Raw genomic sequence first — 18922 nt, forward strand, 5'->3', positions numbered from 1 at the left:
TTAAGCCAAGAAGCAGGAGAAGGGGGGATAAGAAGTGGAACTTTGCTCTAAGAGGATTATCACGGTCGTTAGTCGCCCGTCTTGTCAATGGATGCCCGGTTGGCCTGTTGAAGCACAGCGCACCGCGACGCCATGGAAACTGGTTATAGTCGGCCTGGCGCGAATCAGAGGGCGTTTTGAACCGGTGGAATATGCAGATTAATAACAGCGACATTTCAAAATGATCTGTGGTAGTTCTTACCTGTTCGGAGCGCACAGGAATCCGTCACCGGGAATGCGTCTGCACCAGAGAGCCGTTTCCTGAAGGAGGTTTGTTGACGGTCCGTTTCTGACATGAAGACCCGACCTGCGGGGATTGGCAGTGCCAATGCCGACTGGATGGGTTCGCTCCCCGCCAAACTCAGTGCCATGCCCCTCAAACACCTCGCTGTTCCAGGTGAGTCTGTCCTGCGTAAAGATGTTTGGTCTCTCCTCGGCGTGATCATCTGCCCATCACACCTGGATTTATACCACTGTAAACTCTGAAAGGATAACAACAAGTTTAAAGTTAATAGAAGGAGTTGGTTATGGAACAGTCTCAATTTATGCCTCAATATGAAAATAATTTAACGAGGAGATTGACTGTTTCTAAATAGCTGTTCTTAATGCCTGCCACCGGGTCAGAGTCACCTTGCTATCAAATGAATAGCTTTTGTTTATATTTTCTTAAGCAAAGTTACATTAAGTAGTACGTTATTACAGTTACTTTCCTCCATAAGAGCCTTCTAAATCAAGTAAATGTTAAAGTTCCTTGTAGTAGCTTTAAATCTGAAATAAAAACATGATAGTAACAGTCATATTGCAGCTGGTGTGATGCTGTGTATATTCTCTATTGTTTGTCTTTTCCCACTGAACCTTTGTCCTTCTGTCATACTTATAATCATAATTATTAGGAATGTCACAATATATTATCGCAATGAAAAAAATGTCTCAATATTACTCAATATACTCTTTTATTTTATTATTTTATATTATTTTATAGAAGGACTTATGCTGACTTCTGCAATATTTTTGGTTTGCATTTGTACATAAATAATTCAAGCACTCATGACAATATTTTTTTGCACATTTTTATGTCATGGCTACTTTTATTTTATGTCATTTAAGGAGGAAAACAAAAGCTCTTCAAGTTAAGAGGGAAGACAAATTTTATATGAACAAAAATACTGTGCACATCAGACTTATTTAATAAAGGGTTAGGGTTTGATTATTGTGATAAAAATCAGATTGTGGACTTAATATCATGGTATTATGATACCCTGAGTTTTTGGTATTGTGATAACCCTAATATTTATTTCTTATTTTTAATATTTGTTTCCATTAGTCATTATCATCATTATCTCTCCTCCAGGGTCTCATGATTCTTTTACCTACTGGGTGGACGTGCACGCTCCTGTGGGTCCCGATCAGAAAGCATACGTCAAGTACCTGGCCACCATGTTCAGCGTGCTTGCCAAGAAAGTCATGGTGAAGTGGTCCATGACCCAGGTACTGAGTTCAGATTCGGATCTGTGCCATATACAAACCCAACCATCTGAGGAGGCAGGCAGCTTGCAGATTACGCATGAAACGACATATTTTGGCCATATTTTAAAAGTGTGTGCATTTTACAGCAAAACAGATGTGTTGGGTTTTGCAGCAAGTTGTAATCATCTCATATATAATATTTGTGTTCCTAGAATCTGACATTTAAAGAGCAGCTGGATGCAGGAATTCGCTACTTTGATCTCAGGGTCTCTTCCAAACCAGGCGAGTCTGGAAATGAGATCTACTTCATCCATGGCCTGTTTGGCCACAAGGTGAGCAGTGGAAGTAAACGTTTGCTGACATTTAAATTCTTATCACTGTATGCATGCCTCCCTGTTCTTTTATTGTTATGCAAATAATTGTTTGAGTAAATAGGCCTAAATCCAGATAAGATGTCTCCAATCCTGAAATGATCAAAATTTACATTGAATGTTGCTTTAAATATCACAGCTTGTTCAGAGGTTTCTCCTTAATTTTGTCTCACGTGAACAGTCAGTGTGTTCTTTTATGTTTTTGTTTCCAGCTGATGTTGTCAGTAGTGGGATGGATAAGGCAGGGATCAAAGGTTGTGAGTTTAGTTGTAAACATCCCTCTTCTGAAATAGGTCATTCTAACATGTGTCATGACATGCTCCATATACGACACAGTGTTTTGCTGCAAGTAGTGTGTCATCAGATGGACTTGGTGGTTTTCATTTGTTTTCTATTATCCTTTATTTCATGATGCACTGTGAAGGTGTTTTGTATTCCACTACTCAGTGAGGCATTCAGGGCAGAGGAGTTGTATAGCTGAATATATTTAGTCGAGTGTGCCTGTCTCATTGATCCAACTGGGATTTGTGCAAGTTAGAATCTATGACCCCAACAATGGTTCTGAAATATCAGTGTCGTGCAAAGAGTGCAGCTGGAACGAGCCCTAACAACTGGAAATGAGCTAGCATATAGATGCCTAAAATAAGGCCTGTGGTCAACACCAGCTTAATGAGATTTTCATGCTTTTAAAAATACATCTGTAAATACCCCACTGCTGAATTCTGAAGCTTTTACATGTCTTCAAAAAGGCTGTTGCTAACAAGTGGCTGAATAAAACTACAGAGGCTGTCGGGGGCATCGAACATCGTCATTTATAGGTGGCTCTAGCAATTGCATTTGCACTTAAAGAATCATAAAAGTCATGTGCATTTATGAAGATTATCATGCTGAACAAAACATGTAAGCATCATAAACTTCCAAAAATCCCATTGACTTTGTGTGGAGGGAACTGGAGCGATGCCAACTTCCAGGTTGGCCTGTTAAAAATTAATAAATCACCAACTGACCACATGACCAGTAGACCTCTAGGTCAATGCAGCAAGTGACCTCCAACCTTCCTCTCTGTTCTCCCCTAAAGGTGAGGGACGGCCTGTTAGAAATTAATGCCTTCTTAAGCAAACACAAGAAAGAGGTGAGAAGCACTTTTAACAGTATTTTTCAAGCACGCATACATAAGCATGACCACAGACAGAGAGATTTGTCTTACTAACTGATTGATTTTGATGTTTTATTGATTAAGGTCGTGTTTCTAGACTTCAATCACTACTACGCAATGGACGCAGAGCATCATGTGTACCTCATCAACATGATCCAGGAAGTGTTTGGCAGCAAGCTTTGTAACAACTGTGTAGTGGAAGGCGTCACTCTCAACTACCTCTGGGAGAAGAAATACCAGGTGAGAGCAGAATGCATCAGTGAAAGTGGATACGCCATTTCTGAAATGGCTCAAAACAAATATTTTTCATTTCCAATCAGAACTTTTAGAGGCCCCAGTGATCTCAGCTATTAAAAGCTCAGTCATAATACCATAGAAAGCTATTTTTATCTGCTTCCATGTGATATTTTTTTATTTTTGTTGGAGATAGTCGGAAAATTATCCACATCTAGGGGCTGAAGGGTGCTCTCTGTTGATTGTGCTTGTGTGTGCACCTGCATGTGTGAGTAATTGTATTAAAACACATGCAGCACATGTGCATACACACAAACAAGTAAAAGGGCTATTCCGATGGGTTTGTTGGACCACTTAACCCCTGTGGTAAAGTAATCCCTGCCGCCCGTGACTCTCCTGGACAGGAATTAGTGGCGAGCTTCATCCCATTATCGCTCATTCCACCATTAGACCCACCTTCCTTTCTTTCTTTCATGGTAGTTAGCTCTTTTCTTGTCATTCCCTTTCCATACCATGTTTTTTGTCTTCCCTACAGTCTCTGTGCAACATCCCCCTCTTGCTATCTTCTTTTACATTTCTTATCATTCATCATCTCACTCTGTCTCCCTTTTGTTCTTCCTTCATCCTTCATGTTTTATATATACACACCCTTACATATGTAGACACAGTAAGAATCCCTGTGCAGTGCTGCAAGGTGCATGTCTGTGTCTCATTCAAATAGTATCAGTTGAATTCCTGTTCCTATGACCCTAATCTGTGACTGGCTTAGTTGGCAAAGGATACAGAGAGAAAGAGAGAGTGCAGAGTGCACTGGAACCCAGTCAGATCTCTCCTCGGTTTACTGATAAATCACTTTAATAATAAAGAGCAGATCGGTACAATACAAAATTGTCTCACTCACTTTACTGGGATATTCATCTCTGATGCAGATGAATTTTCTATCGACTGCAGCTGAAAAGCTTCCATTTTGACAATACTGTGTAGACATAACTGTAAAGAAAGGGCTATGGATACAAAGACATAAAGGGGTTAACTAGAACTTTTTATAAAGGTTCCACCTTGAGCCCTTTCAGAAGGTTCTATCTAAAAACCAACTTAAAGGATTGTATCCAGAAAACTATATGAAAAGTTCCACCCAGAATCCCGATGAGAGGTTCTACAAAGAACCCTTCTATTGTATAATGGTTCCAAGGGTTTCATCTAGAACCCACCCAGGGGGTTCTGCTGAGAACCCTTTTATATTCCAATAAGGGTTTTATCTACCAGTAACCTGTTTATGATCCAAGAGTTTCATCTAGAACCCACATAGAGTTTTCTAATGAGAACCCTTTCATGTTCCAGTAAGGGTTTCATCACAAACCCACCTACAGGGTTCTTCCGGTAACCTTCTTGTGCTCTAAAGGTTTCACATATAACCATCTCTTCTGTCCTCTTGTTTGTATTCTACAGATGAGACAAATTGCATATTGTGGTCATCCATCATTTCAGCAGCCTGTTACAATTATCAATGTTTAAATCAAGAAGAGATCCAAACAATTTTTAATGGGTAAAAAAGAAATGTAAATCTTGGAACAATGATGGCAAGAACAACAAACAGAACAATTCTGGGTAGAACCTCATCCCTTCAGGAAGAACCCTTGGAACCCCAATTTCTAAGAGGGTAATTATACAGTAAGTGTGGTGTTAAGATTAAAAACCCTACAGTGTGTGTAGATGCAGGAGAAAAAGATTAATGAAAATATTTTTCACTGGGTGATATTTACTGAAATATCTACATGGGACTAACATGGGATGTACTCGTGTAATATTATATATAGTAAATGTAATGTAATTTGAGGGTAAGACCATCTGTACAGTCTTTTAAACATATCTACTGACTGTTTTCTCATTTCCTTTTCTCCTCAGGTGATAGTGTTCTACCATCATTCATCAGCTCAGGGTGTCCCTGTCATGTGGCCTGGCAACAAGATCCCTGCTCCCTGGGCCAACACCACCGAGCCCAACAAGCTCATACAGGTCAGAAACATTCAAACCCTGGTGCCACAATGAAGCCTCTTTATCTCATTCAGTGGAAAATCAATACAGATATCTGTGATCCTCTGATTTATGTGACTTTCTTAGACTTTTAAGAATTAAACTGTTTGTGTTTGACATTATCCTGTCTAGTTCCTGGAGACTACACTGCAGGAAAGAGCCAAGCAGGGTGCCTTTCATGTGTCTCAGGCCATTCTCACACCAAGGGTCAACACTGTGGCCAAGGGCCTGGTCTGGGGGCTACGCAACTACCTGGTGGAGAGGTCGGTGACTAGGTTTGGGTGTTTTTAGGAGGCTGAGACTGAGGAGGGTGTGCTGGAATATTGTAGGGGTGTGGTGAAATATTGTGGCTGTGTGGATATACATTATGGCAACTTCTTTTGGTGGTTTTGATGCTTCAGTTTGACGTGTATCTGGCTTTGAAACACATGTCTAGGATTTAGGAATCCAGCCCAAGTGTGTGACTGTGTATGTGCTTATGTATTAGTCTGTGGTCAGCAGAGGGCAGCATAGTAAAAGTTGTAAATGTCTGCACCACAGACAACTCCCAGCTTTGACTGTGTGAAAAGGTGAGAGGAAAAGTTAGGGACCTATTTTCATGCCAACATCATATGCAGAATGAAATGAAAATAAAATGAAAATAATCTGTTTTAATGAATTGTTCTCCAACCAGCAGAGATATTTAAATTGGCATTAAAATTTGATGTTTAACTGGAACACCAGTAAAGTAGTCTTTATTTAGATAAATTAATATAAGTGATGTTTTCAGCATTTTGCGCAACCTTTTAATACTGTATACAAAGATACAAAGATACATTTAATCCCTACATCCACCTGAGTTTTATTCTGAGTTAAATCTGCTGAAAATCCGTGGACATGTCGTCGTGCCTTGTGGACCTTATTCTGAGGGACATGTTGAATTACAGCAGCACATCAGTCCTGTGTGTCATTGGCTCCTCCCAACTTGCCAACAAGTGGTGTTTCATGTTTTATTCATGAAAAACATGAAATGCATGGAATGCATGCAACAGCACAAAAAGCTGACAAAAGCCAGAGAGTGAGAAACTCAATGATACAAGTTATGCTTGTATGAACTTACCCTGTCCCCTACAACAGCAGAGTACAATTTTGAGACACTGTATGTTACTTTATGCTTTTTACTATACAACATGTCAGAGGCAAATACTACACTTTTTACTCCACTACATTTGTTTGCTGATATTAGTTACTTTGCGGATTCAGGTTAACTAATAAAAAATTATAGATAAATGCTAATAGATTACTGTAAATTGTGTAGTAATCAGTTCAATCAGCTCCACCTTCACCAGCTGCAACTTTAATGTGATGAACCCATTAATGCATCACTATTTATAATCCAATAATATAATATACATTATTCTGCAGTGGGCCATTCTGCAAAATAAGTATTTTTTTGTTTGTATTTCTGCACTGTGGTATTGCTCTTAAATACAAGATCTGAGTACTTCTTCCAGCTCTGGTCTACAAGAAAGTGGTATAGTAGCTGAACCTGTGTGAATGAGTGTGTTTAATCTACTTGTAACAGACTGATCACCTCTATAAAGAAAATCTGTCTAAGCATGCATCTTTACATCATATCTGTTACAATATTCTGTCACTTCAGTGGCTCATTTCACTAAGGATTAGCTTTAATCATCTTTATCTATTTCCAAACTATAGAGGATCAAAGAGAAACATATTTCATCTTTCAGATAAGAGATCTTATTTCTTAAACAATGATTCAATTATTTGGACAAACTTTAGCAGTTATCCACCTTGCTGAGTCTTAGATTTAAGTGGAAATCACAGTGGAAATCCAGACTTAGAGTATATACCCACCATACCCTCTCATATGTGAGAGAACCAGCCACTGATGTCGGGGTATAAAACTCCTGAACGGACGCTTTGGCGAGACAGGAGGCGGCCTAATTTTGCACTTCCGAGGAAATGGGATTGTTTATCACCGCTGGATAAACAGTCTGACTTCCTGGTTTTGTTCTGCTGGCGGCTCGAACATAGCGGAGAATTTAAGGGTGTTAGAAGTGATACAGTCATGGTGTGTGTGTGTGTGTGCCCGTGTGTGTGTGTGTGTGTCTTTCCCAATAACCAAAAACAGAAAGTGTTTGAATCCAAAGCAATGATTTTGAGACAATAGTGGCAAAGAAGTCTCTTAATGACAGACAGACATACACAAACATTGTTCCCCTTAGCTTTTTTCCATCAGATCCATTTTCTCCCACATTGTAACACATTTAGATAGCATATCTCAAACTTTATCAACAGCTTTTCATGAAATTTCATGAAGCATTCAGCCAAAGATCATTTGATTAGAGTTTGGCAGCATTATAGTCATAACTATAAACCTTACCATGACAGGAACTTGGCACTATATATTTTGAGTATGCTTGCATTGTCAGGGAATCAGTTTCAGTTCAAGTGGCAGGATGTTCAGTTTGCCTTTCTAACACAAAATCCCTTGCTTTGTGGTTTTAGGAACCTGCCAACCATCATGTCCTGGGTGGAGGCTCAGAGGCCAGGGGTGGACGGGGTCAACATCATCACCTCTGACTTTGTGGAGCTCACTGACTTTGCCAACATTGTCATCAAACTCAACAACCTGCTGTTGTCTGAACAGGGCGGCAAAGCACGCTGACACATGATGGCACAACAGGACAAACGTGTGCTGCGGTGCTGCGGTGTGGTGGAGGTTGGAAGTCGGAGGGCAGAGCTTTTTATAATTAAATATCACATTACATTAGTAACGTTTTATCATCAGCTAGTAAATGGCTCTTCTTTAGCTGATAATTTCTCATTCTCTTGCTCAGGGACACTTCAGCAGTCAGATGCACAGGTACACTGTATGAGTCAGTGCAAGCTTCAAATTTCAGTTTGAACCTTAAGCTAAATATTTCCCTAAGCTAAGGGGGGTTCACTTAGGAGCACTGCATAAAGCCTCTTACGTTGTCTGCTTACTTAAGTGTTTTGACTTTCATGGCAGTTACAGTCTCAAAAGAGCAGTGCATATTTTTGTAGGCCAACCCGGAAGTTAGCATCACTCTGGTTCCCTCCCTAAAAAGCCAAAGGGATTTTTCCTTTGGATTTTGGATTAGTGCAGAAATTAAGATATGTGGCAAACAAATGTTTATGATACTTAAACAAGACAGTCTTCACAAATGACCACCAGCACTTTTATGATTCTTGATGCATAAATGCAATTGCCAAAAGTAAATAGTTAAAGTTAGGATTTTAGGCTATAAACAAACTACACCACCATTAAGTGACTAGTGTTTGGTGTGATGATGTTTAAGCCACTTGTTAGTAACTTCCTTTTTTAAGACAATTAAAAGCTTCAGAATTCAAGAGTGGGGTTTTTACTGACATATTATGTTCTAGAACAAAACATAAAAATCCTTAAAGCTCGTGTTTACCATAGACCTTATTTCAAGCAAATAACAAAAAGTCACTTTGAGATGAGGTAACCAGAGGTGCTGATACGGTAACTTATTCTTTTGTATCACTCTATACAGTACATGTGCATCTCAGTTACCATGGTTGCACTCGCTTACATTCTTTAATTTTGCTGCACAGCATTATTGTCAGTCGCTAGCTAGCTTAGCAAACACACATGGTTAGTCTGTGTTAGCTAGCTTCTCCAAAATGGACAACATAGAGACGCAATGAAAAAGAAAGCCAGACAGGACAGAAGATGAGAATATTGTTCTCCTCAGAGAAGATGGAAAACACAAACACATAATCCAAAGTAAATTTAACCCAACCAGAACAAATACACACTAGTAGAAACAACAATAAATGTGAGAAATTTGCTGTGAAACAAACCATATGAAGTAATGAAGAAATATGAGAATATTACCATAAGAGATAAGAGAGTCAACAAAAACTACTGAGTTACACTAAAACGATACTGTAAATTTATGAAACAGAGTTTTATTAATGTTTGGCTTGATAATTACAAAGTTACTAGTGTTAAAGGCAAATCTATACATTGCTCATAGTGTCCAGTGGGTTTTCCCTGTCCTGAAAATGTGTCTTGGTATCTCCTCCTCTATCGCCATAAATTCAGTCATTGTCTTATGATCCACAACTTATTTTACTTTTAAGGGACTTAAAGTTATGGGGCCCTTAAAAAATTTGAAGAAAATTGTTACTAAGGACCTTCTGGCAATTCACAAGGGAATACCTGAGTAATTACGGGCAAATACTTGGAGATTAAAGGGTTTGCCTTTACAACATCCTAAATCCTTATGGCAATTTTATGCAACTCTGTTTTGCCAATAAAGCATCCTTAGATGAAAGTTTATGGAAAACCTTAGCCTGAATGATTTTATGCAACTGGGCACAAATACCCTCTAGATTCTTGAATGACCTAAAACCTTTAAATCTTGTAGGAACTCATCAACTAACTTTGTAATTTTGCATGTTACAGTTTTGGTTGTAGCCGACTCTCTCAGCCACAGTTTCAAGTACAAAGTCCAAAAGAGGGAAAGAAGCTGGAGCCCAGATCACAGGGCATGCCCAGTGGCATGATTTATTTTTACCACCATCATCATCATAAGGTTGACCAAATCACTCATACCACAGTCCTGGCTTCATTTCTGGATTCCTTTTCCTACATTCCCTTTTGAGGGAAAATTGGAAATGCATCACATTGGTACTGTCTAAAAGCAGCATGCAGAAACAGATTCAAAGCTATGTGTCACCTGGACGATAATCATGTGACTCAGGGATTTGACTTCCTACATTACAATTTTATAATGTTAAATGTTCTGATCACATCACAGATCTTTAGATTTTTTTAATTGTGGTTAAAGCCCAGGGTCACATACTACACTTTTGTTTCATTTTGCTTTTTGACATACTGTATGTATAGGCATTTAAGATATCTACTTCATCAGAATTTTATAAATATTAGGTATTGTACAAATGCTTGGTTTACAGACTACTAATAAACAAAATCTTGTATAAGAATTCTTTACTTGCACAGTGTGGTTTGACGTATACATTCTGCACATCTCTTTAATTTCTGTCAGTGCTATATTAAATTTACCTTCCTTGTTTCACTTTTCAGTTAGCTTGGTATACAGTATATTGTTAATAGTATTTACAGTTGATTTTGTATATAGTGTTTTTGAGCATTTTGATAATTATCTCAGTGTCTAAGGTAACTGTTAGTGACATCAGCTGGCTAGCTAGCATCATCTTCTTAAATCAAACTCACCAAAAACATCTTGGCTCACCTTTCCACTGTTCTAACAATCACTAACTCTGGTTTGGTCAGAATAAATCCTTAATTCACTGTGTTACAAGTGAAAATATCACCCGGAGAGTAGCAAGAGGGAGCATGTAGAGTCACAACATTTACCTCGGGTTTATTGCAACCAAACCAGAGTCAGTGGATGTTGAGACAGTGGAAAGATGAGCCAAGACGTTTTTGTTAAGTTTGATTTTGTTTGTTGAGTCTGAATGAAGATGATGATGATAGCTAGCTAACATTACTAACAGTTATGGGAGACAATGAGGTTATTACCAAAACAAACAAACCAAGCTAACCCTGAAAAGTGACGTAACTAACTTGAGGATAAAAAATAAGTTTGTAAGTGAAGGCAATGTTATATAGATTGTTTACCATAAAAATATTGTATTAATATTTATTTATTTTTTATTATCGTGTTGGCAGGAAGTAAACAGATGTGCAGTTTGGATATACGCCACACTACACTGCGCAAGGAGGGAATTTCGAAGGTTGAAAGAAAATGCTCCCCATGAAGGCAGTGGAATTTGTTTACATTCTGTTTAAAACACACTTATAATTGTTAACACTTGGCCAGTTAGCTAAAGTTTGGTTTTTAACTATGTGCTTGGTGTTTTTCCAATAATTAAATGAAAATAATGGAAAAGTATGGGCTGCAGTATTTTTGTTTCTATGTTAAGCAAAGTGACACGATGTGAAAGAGGAGCCCACTGTGCCAACAATGTCTCAGTGCTTATTGTTGGACTATATAGTTTAACCAGAGACGCAAACAGTGGCACCTTTAGGAGAAGATTGCACACAGAAAGCCAAATACGTGTGGAACTTGTGCCACAATTCCCATAACACACATGCAACCATACATATACACAGCTATAAATGTTTGTTTGCAGTATTTTTATTCAGTATTTTTTTAACCTTCATTGTTTAACTAGACATGCACAATAGAAACCAGTTAAAAATAAGTGGGAAAAATGCATAAAAGAGTGTTCACTTTACAGTATATGACCATGTTCAGCACATGTCAAGTCTGCACCAGGCTCTATAAAAACAGACCATACTACACATAGAAATAGCAGTTGTCGACTGAAATGTTTTTTGTGTGTAACTGGGTGTGTATCTGCTTCAGTGTGTTACTGTGTCTGCGTGTGTGACTTGTGGGCCCAGTGATTACTATGCATGACATAGACAGTAGAGTAGTGACAGTCTCCCTGCATTCCTGTGGTCAGAGAAAGGAAAGACGACGAGAGGGAGACGGCAGAAGAAGAAGTGATTTACACAGCAGAGGCAGTTAGAGAGCAGAGAAGAAAGACAGAGAAAATTCAGTTGGAGCCGTAGAAAATGAAGTCTGAAGAACTGATTCTTTTTCCTTCAGCGATGTCATCTTGCAGGAAAGGAAAGATGTTTTCTTTTCATATCAACTCTGACCTTCTCTTTTACGCTCCCTGACTCACTTGTGTGAAATTGCCCGTTCCGTCCAGGCCACATTGTTGACATGGTTGAGTGTGGTCACCAAGCACCGCGAGGCTCACACACCAACACACACAGTCACAAGCACAGGCACTTTAATTGTGGTGTAATTACACATACCACGGCAGGCAAGTGGGAGAGCGGAGAGAAGCAGCTTCGACTGATGGAGAGCATTCCTCCGTTGTTTGGATTGGTCCTTTCTCCCTCTCTGTCTCTCCCACTGTATCCCTGTTGGCTTCCCAGGTTTCAAAGGAGAAGACAACAACTCAAGCATGCTCCTCCAGATGTGAATAAAATCGTAAAGTAATAAAACTGAATTTGTGCCCATGTGCATGTGTTTACCAGCCAAGATCAACTCCCTGCCAAAACATTGACCTATTGACATATGGCTTTCCAAAACTATTTTGCTCGGACATCAGTGACTAAGTAGATCTGCAGCTACCCTTTAAGACATTAGAACAGCATTATACAGCAAGATTTTTATTCAAAAAACACAAAATTATATACAGTGGATTGAAGAGATTAAAAAAAAGTAGAGTGCAGCAGAGCGCAGATCCCTGCAACAGATCGTGAAGCACCTATTGCAATGCCACTGTGACTGGGGTAGGTTCATTACTTTGCTTTTGTTGCAACAGTGCCAACTGGGAGTGAGCCTTGGACTCTTGGATCTTTTAACAGGGGTGAGCAGTGCAGTTTACCCAACAAAGGACTCATAAAAACTTTATTAAGTTTAAAATTATTAAAACAGAAAGTAAGTAATAGTAAAAACTCACAAAGCCTTTAGAGCCTCACGATATGGTAAAAAAAAAGTGATTTTGTGATTATTTTGACTGAAATTGCCATATGATTACTGAGAATTATCATTTTTCTATGTAAAAAAAAAAAAGACAATCATGATGATGTGGTATTCGTTGGGGTTTGTACCAACCGAGAACAAGATTTTGAGACCAGGGCGTCAAAAAAAATAGCAATTCGCCTCTGGATCTGCAATTTTAATTTTGTAAACAAGTCTCTTCAGACAAAAGGATGTCCCTAAGGAATAGAAAAGTCTCTACACTGAAAACCCTTTTGTTTTCCTGTCAGTCCTGCTGCCACCATCTTACCTCTGTCTTCTTCCACGATGCTGTCCTTTCCACCACTGCTCCACATGCACTTTACTTCTGTCACCTGAGGAGGACAGGAGAGAGAGCTCTGTACGACAACCCAGGGCCACTTCTCACCCACGCTTTGCTCTATTCTACTCACATGGCTGTCCAGACTGTGTGTTGTTTTCCTGGTACAACTTGGCCTTTGTGAAGGCGTCTGGCCCTGCTGGATGTAAGCGGTTGAAGCGATTGCTGGCTGTGGCCAAATCAAAGTCACAGACACAGAAACAACACACAAATCATCAGAATACATGCAGTAATTAAAGCAAAGCGATGTAAATAATCATAACTATGTGCAAAACAGAACTATGCAAATGCAGGATAATGGATGCAACTGAAAACATGGCAAATCAAAGTAAAATACAATAAAGATGCAGTTCAAAACATAACAATCAAAAATATAACTACAAACAACTAAAGGCCACAGCCTCACACCACCACAAGTTTAATATGGAATGTATTAATGTGTTAATATAGACCTGTAACTATGAAGGAATTTAGCAAAAGCTGTGTATTTTTTTGGCACAATGGAAGTTATCACTATATGACTGCAGCAAATAATTTTCCAGTGGGTCTTCACTTAGAGACCATTTTTACAGAGAAGTTGTCGCGAATCCCTCCAACTCGTAGTTTGTTTTCATGTCTCATCACAGAACAGAGGACTGATATAGAGCTGAACATTTTGATGTCACAGTGAAGTCAAACTTTTTGACGTAAAATCTCATTTTCTTATGTTTTATTACTACTCATCAGTCCATGCACACACTCACCCAGAAGCGTTTGCCGGCTTATGCCTATGGGCATTAAAAAGTGTAATATCATCACACTTACATGCTTCAGTTGCATGGTGTGTTTGTTAAATAAAGATACTATTCTACTCAAATAAAGATACTATAAAATACTTCACAACTATTCTTGGAGACATTATGTCAGCTGAAAAAGTGGTTAATCACTATCCTGCAAATATACTGGTGAGTAAATTGAGTCTGAGTTTGTTTAACCACTGCTATATCCCTGGTGTTACGTGATGTCAGTGACCACAGGCAACTAGGTCGGTAACATCCATTTCACACAGATTAGTGTTGTCTTTTAGGCCATAATGACTACAGTATTGGAACAGCTGCAAAAACAAATGACATTGAATCTCATGACTATCCTGCTTCTGACAGAATGGTGTGGTGAGTAAAGAAAGACACTTGACAAAACATGTAGAGACACTGCACCAGACCAGAGAGTGCACCTTGCTAACCCTTAAGCAACAAACAGAATCAGTGTCATCCAATTATCTGTCATTAAGATGTTATTAAAAGCGTGTGGGTTTCAAGATGTATCCATTAAAATCCTCAAAGCCGACATTAATAATCATACTGGTGATTCCCCTGGGATTAAATGGGCTGTCAGCTTAATTTATAGTTGTTTCAATTTACAGTGTTGGCATTGAGTGGCTCAGTTACTGTTTCACTGGCTTTTTTGTGCGATAGACTCAAAAAACTTATTTCAAAAGTTAAAAAAAAATTGGTATCCGAGCTGCCTTAAACTTCTAAGTTGACTGAAAAGACAAGTTGAGGTAATTGTGTAATGGTTAAAAACACTTCTAGTCAATAAATAAACTTGATAGTAATTCAGTAGAGAACACATGTTCAATAACTAATATATTAAGTTGAACCAACAACTCCTCAGTTACTCTGACAAAACATTAATACATTTGCATTTTCTTAGTTGAAAAAGTTCTTCATGTTGGAGCTTCAGCTGCTCCTGAAGGAGCTTTACTGTATGACCTATATGTTTTCTCTTCAAACTATTAAGAGGAGGGAGAGTTTTACCTCTTAAATATTTCATGCTGGGAAGTCTGCTAATATGTATACATCATGTTTCTTTAAAAAGGTTAATTGAATTCTGTAGTACATTGATTCAGTTCATTTCAAGCCAGAAGACTTCAAGTTAGAAAAACTCACGTGTATAATTGTTCTGTTCTGTTCTGAAAATTAATTTTCACTCTTTAATTAGGTTGAGGAAATAAAACTCGCACATGTATTTTATGTTAATGAGAAAAGATTAATTGATTCCACTAAATTATTGTGTTTTTGTCTTTTTTTTTACAGTGAGGGTCTTCAAACACCGGGTGAAATCCCTATCCAAACAGCTCCAGAGTTCCTGCTCGGCCTCTTGGGATCACATGGGAGTTGTGGAATTCACTCGGGAATGCTGTCAAACCTTCGCTGTGTCCTCTCAAACCCACTGGCTCTGGGATGACGTCACTGGGAAAAGCTCAGCAGCTCTCATGCTAGCAAGCAACCATGGAGGCATAATAGCTTTGTAGCTTCTGGAAACACTTGACAAGAAAGAAAGTTAAAAGGAACTGCACCAAATTTTTCAGTGAGCATTATCCTGATAACATTTAGCGGTTCCCCTTTAAAGACTTTTGGCTCCAGAGATGCATCTTTAAATGCTGAGTCAAGACCTAAAATGAGCAAAAAGCCACATTGAACTCTTTCCTGCTTTTTGGTTCGTTTCATTTTTGTTTGTGTAAAACAAGAAACTTGGATGAATTTTGAGCATATTATCTCTGTGAATACTGCATTGAAGATGAGTTTTTCTGATATTTCACCAAATTTTTATACAGTTCTGTCTGTAAAATGTATTTTTTAACAAATTACACATACGTACTTCTTTGACAAATTCTGTGTTTTCTTCTCTGTAATGCTTGACCATTGTTCTATTAGCTGTTCGGTTGTTTTAACCACATATTTTTCTAATGTAAGACAAAGCTTAGCAGACAGTGAGGGCTCTATGAAAATTGCTTGTGCTCAGGACTTCACTCATTTTTTTCAAGTTTAAGTATCTTAAATATTAACAAGGAATTTAAAAACAACTTACTTTAGTTTCCTTTACAGAAATGGATGAAATGCTAAGACATAGGTTTTCTTACACCCCTTAAAATCAAGAAGGCCTCACGATCCTTAGTGGGGGTTGAGAGCCCCGGATTGGGAAACAGTACTGTAATTGACTGCATTCATTCAACTTACTCCACTATGGCTTTGGCTTATAATGCAAACCATCTTCTTTTCCATTCCCGCCTAGCTTGAACGTTGATCCTTATGATAACAGAGACAGTTTGATTTGTGAATTTTATGTAATTTGAAGATTCGCACCTCTGAGAATATATGTTGACTCAATATATGTGAATCTGTGGGTTCATAACCTTTATTGACTTTCTGTCTTGGCCAGTAGATATCTATACATACCAGGTGTCATGGAGAGCTGAGGAGCAGTGGAGAAAGTGGAGCAGGGCTGGCCGTGCACAAGCTCCCTTCCTGTTTATCCACAAAGAGATCCTTGCGGTGCCTGAGAGATAAGATAATCCTGCTGCCATGGATATGCATGTGTATGCATGCGCTTTTGTGTGTGTGTGTTTGTGTGTGTACACACAAAACACACTCCTTGGCCTTAATCTTAACCAGCGGACCATTTTCAAGGCCACATTTATCATTTTCCAGCCATAAGAACTCATCTTTCGTTACACTTCAGTTGTGGTCAGTGTGCAAAGCCTAAACAAAATTCCACATGAATTTGGTTGTATTATAGTTCTGCATAATGTCTGTTGTTGTTTTATGTAACCTCTGTTATGAACTGTGGAGAATGCACAAAGTTCTGCCAAATAAAATTACCCACTGATACAAAACTGCTGCTGGCATCTTCTCATGCCTCCACGATGTCTTCAGACTGATGCATGACTGAGCATGTAGCTGAGATTTTTCAGATGGTGCACATAACTTATGCAGAGAGCAGCCTGCCACTGCTTATGGATATCCACAATTCCCCATGTGTAGCATTAGATTTTTAAGGATAAATTACATTAAGCACAAACCTCTTCCCCTGGCTGGAAAATGCATACTATTTTAATGCATTCAAGAAGGTAATGCAATGATATAGAGAAATCTTCAGAGTACTTCCCATCTGTGCCAAAATAAAAGGAAATGAGAGCATCTTCAGTGTATGACAGCCAGTGAGAATGATCTCAGTGACTTAATTCAAAGTAGCATAATGGATTGAAACTCTCCAGAGGTCCTTCTAGAAATCACTTCATGGATGATTTGTCCGTGAGCAGTGGTGTGGAAGAAACTTTTTTGTTTGTTTTCTTATTATTGTTGAATATTCATCTGTATTTCATGTTATAATGCCCAGGCCTGCAATGATTGTTGTTATTATTGTGGATTAACAATTTGAAAAATGAGTTAAGCACGTTTGTTATTGCATTAAGTAACACAATGTGTTTTCATGATGGGAACACAGATGTGTTGGTGAAAATTAAGATTTGATGCAGCCAATAAACTTAGCTCATTAACTGCGAGCTCTCTTGGGTATCAGTGGGACATAATTATTCTTCTCTGCAGACATATAAAGGCTATGTGTGATGAACTTAAAAGCCACATCAGTTTCACAATAAATGTTTATTGAAGGCCTCGAATGTTTCTAATGGTTACTGGAGAAATGATAATTCACCATTCTGGGGAATATGTGGGGGTTTTGTTTTCTTCTTTGTTGTGTTTTATTTGTAGGTTGTTCTCAACAGAATGAAATCAGGTGTTCTTTTCACTACAAGTTGACTGCTGGCTGCAAGTTTATTAATTCCTTATTAAATAAATTACCAAGGATAGTTTTATTACTATTAGTTTGACTACAAAGTACAACCTTGACAGTATACTTATAAAAGTAAGCAAAGTATCCCCAAAAACTACTGAACTACAGTAATTTGAGTATTTATATTTAGTTCCTTCCACCCCTGGTAGGGGGTGCATTGTAACAATGGAACTCTGTATTTAACATTAACTCTCATAATCTGGGATTGTGTAGTAGACATCCAGGTGAGATGTATTTGCATGAAACATATGGTACCATGTATTAAAGTTTTAGAGGTCTAGCATGAAAAACCACTGCGATGATCAAACAAAAGTGTTACTAGAATCCCTGGTTGGGGTTATAGTTTTTTTATTCACAAGGGAAGATAAATTATAAACATTTTAGCACTGAGTCCCTGCTGTATAATATGAGTAATGCCAGTTTGTCTGTGCACCAGTCTGGATGTTTTTTTTCCAAAGACTGAATAATTCAAAACCTACAGTATCAGGTCTGGATTGTGTCCTGTGAAGGCAGACTGGACTGCATTCTTGTTGTAATATCATTAGCTAAACATGCTTCTAGTCGTGGTTTCTTATCATCCCTGCCAAGTAGGTCTGAAAGAATGCTCTTTCTCTCTGTTTGACCCTCTCTTTGTCTCCCCCTCTCCCTTTTTCTCCCCCTCTTTTTCAGCCTGAAGGTTTCTCTCTTTGAGCCAGTGAGAATGAGAGGTCAAGTGTAGGTGGTCTGTTAACACCTGCACATTATGCTCTGTGTGTTTGACAGTGAGTGAATAGAGAGAGAAAGAGAGCGACTCCCTCCCCCTCTGTTTTTTTCTCCCTCTCCTCTCTTCTCCGGCTCCACTTCCAGCTGTTGCTGCATTCCTCCGCACGTCGCGATTGGCTGAGGCCGCCGGCTTTTTTGCGTCTGTGTGCGTTTGGAGTGCGTGAATGTGACAAGAGGGTTAAAAGTCTTTCCCACAGGTTGCACATGTTGCTCAGGGAATATATTCGCTGTCAGGACAGAGACTGTGATTACAACAGAGGGAAAAGTGACAGAATATTTCCGGGACTTCTGTCAGGAGAATAATATCTGGATCTTGTAC

General features: G+C 38.7%; 1 protein-coding gene across 1 annotated transcript; it reads left to right on the forward strand.

Annotated features, from left to right (window-relative positions):
- plcxd2 (phosphatidylinositol-specific phospholipase C, X domain containing 2) lies at window positions 1–8045 on the forward strand. Its single transcript, XM_084747095.1, has 8 exons — window positions 1–436; window positions 1391–1527; window positions 1719–1838; window positions 2956–3009; window positions 3118–3273; window positions 5173–5283; window positions 5434–5564; window positions 7813–8045. The coding sequence occupies exons 1-8, from the start codon at window positions 334–336 to the stop codon at window positions 7970–7972; spliced, it is 972 nt and encodes a 323-aa protein (XP_084603221.1). The 5' UTR covers window positions 1–333; the 3' UTR covers window positions 7973–8045.
- The last annotated feature ends 10877 nt before the right edge of the window (window positions 8046–18922 follow it).

The sequence above is a fragment of the Lutjanus erythropterus genome, chromosome 21, assembly GCF_056507025.1.
Source record: "Lutjanus erythropterus isolate fLutEry1 chromosome 21, fLutEry1.hap2, whole genome shotgun sequence".
Classification (NCBI taxonomy): Eukaryota; Metazoa; Chordata; class Actinopteri; order Lutjaniformes; family Lutjanidae; genus Lutjanus; species Lutjanus erythropterus.